The 7,076-nt window shown below is 51.6% G+C and overlaps 1 protein-coding gene across 7 annotated transcripts in view; it reads left to right on the plus strand.

Moving 5' to 3' along the window:
• Window positions 1-6,555, plus strand: part of LOC105487633 (ribosomal protein S6 kinase A2) — a 460,596-nt gene extending 454,041 nt beyond the window's left edge. For all 7 annotated transcript variants that reach the window (XM_071096223.1, XM_071096222.1, XM_071096225.1 and 4 more), the window contains 2 exons: window positions 3,827-3,964; window positions 4,875-6,555. In XM_071096223.1, the coding sequence (XP_070952324.1) occupies window positions 3,827-3,964; window positions 4,875-5,000 (264 nt within the window). In that variant the 3' untranslated portion in view covers window positions 5,001-6,555. The remainder of the gene's footprint in view (window positions 1-3,826; window positions 3,965-4,874) is intronic.
• Window positions 6,556-7,076: the final 521 nt, after the last annotated feature.

The following is a 7,076-nucleotide window of genomic DNA, read 5'->3' on the forward strand; positions in this document are numbered from 1 at the left end:
CCTTGTCTGCAGTCCACACAGTTTATAACCTGCCTTATTTCCTTTGACCATCAGGCGGTTTTTTACTTGGCATCATCAAATTCCTATCTAATCCAATAGTAAATCATAATCCAGCCACTGGTAAGCAGCACCAACAGCTGTTTCCAGTGTTCATGTAAAAGGGCTGGAAGAGAAGGAGTCAGGGGCTCTGATTCCAATTCTGCTGTTGTCATCTCAGTGCAACTTCATGCAGTCAAGGTGGAGGTGACGATTGTGGAGATGATGGTGGAGGTAATGGCGGGAATGATGATGGAGGTGATGGTGTAGGGATGGCAGAAGTGGTGGCAGTGATGATGGAGGTGGTGGTGAAGGCATGGTGGAGGGGATAATTGTGGAAATCATGGTGGAGATAGTGGCAGGAGTGATCATGGAGGTGATGGTGGAGGTGATGATGGTGGAGGTAATGGTGGGAGCAATGATGGATGGCAAAAGTGGTGGCAGAGGTGGCAGCAGTGATGGTGGAGGTGATCATTGTGGAGGTGACAGTGGGAAATGATGGAGGTGATGAAGGGATGACAAAAGTGGTGGCAGAGGTGGTGGTGATCGTGGAGGTGATGGTGGGAGTGGTGGGAGATGATAGTGAGAGGTGATGGTAGTGATTGTGGAGGTAATGGTGGAGGTGATGGGGATGATGGTGAGGGTAATGAGGGTAATGGCACAGATGATAGTGGAGGTGATGGTGGAGATAATGGAAGGTAATGGTAGAGATGATGGTGGAGGTGATGGGGAAGCATGGCAAGTAATGGTGGAGGGTGATGGTAGAGGTGATGAAGGAGGGATCGCAAGGGTGATAGTGGAGGTGACGGATAAAAATGGTGAGGGTGATGTTGGAGGTGGTGGTGAAGATGATGGCGACAGTGATGGTGGAGGTGATGGAGGAAGGATGGCTAGGGTGATGGAAGTAGTGGTGAAGATAATGGTGACAGTGATGGTGAAGGTGATGGTGAGGGTGATGGTAGGGGTGATGGAGGTAGGATGGCGAGGGTGATGATGGAGGTGGTGAAGATGATGGTGAGGGTGATTGTGCAGATGATGGTGAGGGTAATGGTGAGGGTGATGGAGGAAGGATGGTGAGGATGATGGTAGAGGAGGTGATGAAGATGATGGTGAGGCTGATGGTGGGGGTGATGGAGGAAGGATGGCGAGGGTGGTGGTGGAGGTGATGGAGGAAGGATGGTGAAGGTGACTGTGCAGGTGATGGTGAGGATGATGGTGGGGTGATGGTGAGGGTGGTGGTGGGGGTGATGGAGGAAGGATGGTGAGGATAATGGTGGGGGTGATGGTGAAGATGATGGTGGGGGTGATGGAGGAAGGATGGTGAGGATCATGGTGGAGGTGGTGAAGATGATGGTGAGGGTGGTGGTGGGGGTGATGGAGGAAGGATGGTGAGGATGATGGTGGAGGTGATGGTGAAGATGATGGTGAGGATGGTGATGTGGTGATCATGGTGGAGGTGGTGGTGAAGATGAGGGTGATGGTGGGGGTGTGGGAGGAAGGATGGTGAGGATGATGGTGGAGGTGATGGTGAAGATGATGGTGAGGATGGTGATGTGGTGATCATGGTGGAGGTGGTGGTGAAGGTGAGGGTGAGGGTGATGGTGGGGGTGTGGGAGGAAGGATGGTGAGGATGATGGTGGAGGTGATGGTGAAGATGAGGGTGAGGGTGGTGGTGGGGGTGATGGAGGAAGGATGGTGATGTGGTGATGATGGTGGAGGTGACGGTGAAGATGATGGTGAGGGTAGTGGTGGGGGTGAGGGAGGAAGGATAGTGATGATGGTGGAGGTGATGGTGAAGGTGAGGGTGAGGGTGAGGGTGGGGGTGAGGGAGGAAGGATGGTGAGGGTGATTGTGGAAATGATGGCAGAGGTGATGGCAGCTGGCATTTAGTGAGCATATCCCAGATGTCAGACCCTGACAGTCCAAGTGCTCCTTTCCACACTCTCACTTTTTCTTAAATGAGTGTAGGACTTGTCTTAGTTCTGGTTCCCAAAATAGAGCCTCAGATTAGGTCGTGGGTGCTGGTGGTTTGTCTGGAAGGCCATCTTGGAAGCTGGTGTGGGAGCAGGGAGAAGGTGTTGGGAAAGGAGCAGAGTCAAGGACAAAGGCACATTGTCAAGATCACTGCTGCAGGCAGAAGTCTCTGCCGCCTCACAGGACTTCGCCAACCCTTCCTGTCCCTCACCACCAGTCCCTGCCATCAGCACATCCCACCCCTGTTTTTTCCCCGTGCCTCTTCCTTTCTCTTACTTAGCACACAACAGAACCTCCAGTCCTCCAAACACCAGCAAAGCTACAGATTAGTATGTCTTTCTCCACATCCTACAGGTATAGAGTAAAAATACTGCTTCTCTCAGTGTCTTGACTATAAGATAATGAAAGAAGAGTTAATAAAGCACTCTTTGCTTTTGTTTTTTACACCTGAAAATGACAACACTCATACTTCTAGGAGATATTTGTTGCAAGAAATTACCAAGGTTAATGTTATCAAATATCAAAAGGCGTTAGATTTTTCTGTATAAAAAGGATATTGTTATTGTGCATAGTATTTCTTAGTTGTTTCATGACCAAAAATTCTAATGAGTAATTCCACTTCACATTCTATATGCATTCTTTTTTTTTCTTTTTCTTTTTCTTTTTTTTCCGAGATGGACTCTTGCAATGTAGCCCACGCTGGAGTGCAATGGTGCAATCTCAGCTCACTCCAACCTCTGCCTCTTGGACCCAAGTGATTCTCCTGCCTCAGCCTCCCAAGTAGCTGGGATTATAGGCGCCTGCCACCACACCCAGCTAATTTTTGTATTTTTAGTAGAGATGGGGTTTCACCATGTTGGCCAGGCTGGTCTCAAACTCCTGACCTCAAGTGATCCACCCACCTCGGCCTCCAAAAGTGCTGGGATTACAGGCGTGAGCCACCGCGCCCAACCACATTCTAATTCATTTTATTACCTCTTCATATGGGGTGGGAACACTAAGGAAGGAGAGTAGGCTAGTGGATAGAAGATGGATTCTCATCTTGGATCTTCCTCGGGCAGTGATGTCTTCATCTGCAAATTAGGAAAAGTAATATTTGCCCCATTTACCTCAAGGATGATTATGGTGATTACAGCGGAAGCATCAGGTGTGTCTGCAAATGTAATTCACACTGTCAGCAAGTACTCCGCAAATGTAATTCACTGTAGTAGAATGTGCACTGTATTGTGTGTGTGTGTGTACACACGTGGAATCTTGTTTTAGAGGTTTTTACTGCTATGACTTTACAATGAAATAGAAAAAGACCTTTATTGCACATGAACCCATTGGACATATCTGATGGCTCCAGATTGTAGATGTTACAGTTTGTGATTATTTGTAGTAAATATCTGTGGGTAGTCCTGATAAAAAATGTAAGTATGTGCATCATGATGAGTTGATTTCTACCTGTGGAATATTTATTATTTCAGCTTCTCCCTTTGGAAAGATATCATTGTTACAAGAAACAGTGTTTCATTGATTTACATGCATCGTCTAACATTTCCACATTTAACTTCCTTTTAGACGTGAAAAATTTAATAAAAGATAAACCTTCAGTGAACTTCTAAGTTTGCTGATACTTAAAGCTAAAAACCATTGACATACTTCTAAACCTGAAAGTGAACACTTGACCCCAAAATGCAAAGAAAGACCCACACTCGCATAGCATAGTGGTTGGGTGTTGCTGTAGACGGAGAGAAGAAGTTCTGCTGGGGAGGCTCTGACCCAGCACAGATGATCCAAACATCCCCCGCACTCTCGTGCCCTTCCCTGGCAGGACGTCGTGTCCAAGATGCTCCACGTGGACCCTCATCAGCGCCTGACAGCGATGCAAGTGCTCAAACACCCCTGGGTGGTCAACAGAGAGTACCTGTCCCAAAACCAGCTCAGCCGACAGGACGTGCACCTGGTGAAGGTACCAGCAGGCAACAGTGTGGACACAGTGGTGGGAATGGGAAACCCAGAAAAGAACCTGACACCTTGCAATTACTCTGAAGAAACCAGGGAGTGCAGAGAAAGAGCCCATAGCAGCCCCAAACTGCACCGCCGGCCCACTCACCTTCACGTACTTCACCAGACATGCGCGGTCACGCACAGCGCGCCTCTCTGATTAGGTGGCAATCTCTGCGGACGTGGTGGCAGCTGGCGTGGCTGTTCCACTCAAGTTCAAAGCCTCCATTCTAGGCCACACGTGCAAAAAAGTCCCCACTTCATAAGTGACTTACATTCAGGCAGCAGTTGCCTCTCAGGCATCCCATCCTCTGGGTGGGACTCCTCTTCTGAGAAGTATAGACCATCCCACCCCAGCAGGACTAGGCATGACCCAGTTAGGAGCAGTCCCCTCCAGATCCATGCTGAGAACTGGGATTCACTCCAGGATATGCCTGTTCCTCCAGATGAGTCCAGACTCCTCAACAGTGGCCAAAGTCCAGGTTGACAGGCCCTGGCATTTGCTGTGCGTGTGTCCTAGGACCCAGCAAGCCCCAAAACAGACCTGGCCTCACTGTCAGAATGCAGGGGATCACGCGACCTCAGCTTGGGGGCTCCACAAGAGTCTAAAAAATTTTCCCCCAAGGCACAAGCACAGTGTGAGGGTGGCACGGGGCCGGGGCCAGGTGCAGGAATGAGAAGCCCCTGTCTCCTGGGGCCCACAGGTGCTGGCCCCCTGTGGCGGGCTCACAGTACCCCATGCTCCAGGGACCCTGGGGAAGCTCCGATTTCCCCCACATTGCCTGGGGGCAGCTGAGGCCCATGGAGGCCCCGGGCTCCGGCTCCACCCCCGGAGTGAGGCACCACGGCTCTCACCCTTGTCCTCTGTTTTGCAGGGCGCGATGGCCGCCACCTACTTTGCTCTAAACAGAGCACCTCAGGCCCCGCGGCTGGAGCCCGTGCTGTCGTCCAACCTGGCTCAGCGCAGAGGCATGAAGAGACTCACGTCCACGCGGTTGTAGCAGGTGGGACCCTGGCCCCAGCGTCCCCCGCCAGCATCCTCGTGGGCTCACAGACCCCGGCCTCGGAGCCCATCTGGCACCCAGAGTGACCACAAGTCCAGCAGGGAGGCGGCGCCCGCCCTCGCCGTGTCCGTGTTTTCTTTTTCAACCCCGGAGAGGGTCCTGACCCGGGGGCTTCTCCAAGCCTCACTGCGCCAGCCTCCCCGCCCGCTCTCTTTTCTCCCAAGCAAAACCAAATGCGCCCCTTCACCTCACGTGCCCGTGCGAGGCCGGGGGCTTCTTTCAGAACCCGCGGGTCTTCTCATATCACGGCTTCTATTTCTGCCAAGAGATCTGTGTTCCAATTATGAAGCCGGTCGGTTTAGTCAGACTCGCGATGCCGACGTCCCGGGTACCCGGTGGGAAAGTGGCAGTGCAAAGGCGCAGCCGTCGGTGGTTGCAGGGCCCTAGAGGACTGGGGTGACCTGGTATCCTGGGGCTCCCCACGGGCTGGATGAGGGGGTTGGCACTGTGGCGTCCAGGGGGAGACGCCTGGTTCTGCCCAAAATAATCCAAAGAGCCGTTTCCTCCTCGCCCTTCAGTTTTTGCCTGAGGTGCTGGGTAGCCCATCCTATCCTCTGTCCCAAATTCAAAGGAGGAGTGAGAGCCCAGGCGACAGCAAGGTGGGCTGGATCTTTGCCTTTCCGTGTCACCACGGATGGAAGGGGGCGCCTCCCGGAGGAGCCTGTGTCCACCTCCAGTCTTGGCTTTCCCCCGGGGGCCAAGCACACTGGGCTGCCCTTGGTCCCCAGCTCCGATGGTCACACAGCTACCTGGAAGCTTTGCAGGGAGCTGTGGGTTCTCACGCCTTCTCAGCCCTGTGTCAGCTTCCTGTGTGCTCACCCAAAGCCGTGGTTCTGCTGTGTTCACTTCGATTTTTCTGGTCTACGGAGAAACTGTGAATTTGAGAAATGGAGCTCTGTGGCGTCCCACCCAGTCCTTCTCAGTCCAACTGGAGGCTAGAGGGAGACACAGGCCCCACCCAGCAGACTAAGGGGCAGGGGCACAGGTCGGAGGGCAGCGGAGATCAGCGTGGACAGGAGCGATGCACTTTGTAGATGCTGTGGCTTTGTGTTGCGTTTTGTGTCTCTGTTGCACAGATCTGTTTTCACACAGATCCGTATTCCCTGGGGTGTGCACACAGGGTGGGTGTGGGGCATTTAGGCCATGCTGTGCTCTCCTTCATTGAGTAAAATCGAGTGAGAGGTTCCGGGCAGGAGGCTTGACGCCCAGTCCAGCCCGCAGAGGGAACACACGGGTCCTTCATTCTCCCGTAAGGGTGTTGAAGATGCTCCCCGGCGGCCGCCAAGCCAGGGTACCCAGCAAGTGGACTGGGTGGGAGGGGGCGCCGCTCACCCCCTCACCCTGCATCACTGAAGAGCCGGTGTCTGCAGCAAGCGGAGCTTCAGGAGGCCTCCGCTGGCCACAGCCAGGTTTTCCCTAAGAAAATGTTATTGTGTTGGGATTTGTTCTCCCTCCATCTCGATTCTAGTACCCAACTAAAAACAAAACAAAACAAACAAACAAAAAAATGTGCTGCGTTCTGAAAAATAACTCCTTAGCTTGGTCTGATTGTTTTCAGACCTTAAAATACAAACTTGTTTCAGAAGCTTTAATCCATGAAGATTTTTTTTTTTCTTAGAGAATCACAAAACATAAAAGGAGCAAGTCGGACTGAATACCTGTTTCCATAGTGCCCACAGGGCATTCCTCACCTTTTCTCCATAGAAGATGCTTTTTCCCAAGGCTGGAGTTACTTCCACCATGATGAATTTGCTGTTTAGGTCTTAATTATTTCATTTCTTTTTATAACCTTAGGAAAAAGTGGATAATCCTTAGGTCACAGAATTTCTCCTCCCAGAAATGAACAAAAGTCATCACCTCTTCTGCTTGCTACGCAGAAGAGCTCATGGTCTTTTTCAGTCATCCCGGTTTGTACAGACTTAGCTTCTGAACTCTAAGAATGCCAAAGGGACCGACGAGACTCCCCATCACAGCGAACTCTGTCCTTACATATATTTGATGTGCATCAGCGGA

This window comes from Macaca nemestrina, chromosome 5, assembly GCF_043159975.1.
Source record: "Macaca nemestrina isolate mMacNem1 chromosome 5, mMacNem.hap1, whole genome shotgun sequence".
NCBI lineage: Eukaryota > Metazoa > Chordata > Mammalia > Primates > Cercopithecidae > Macaca > Macaca nemestrina.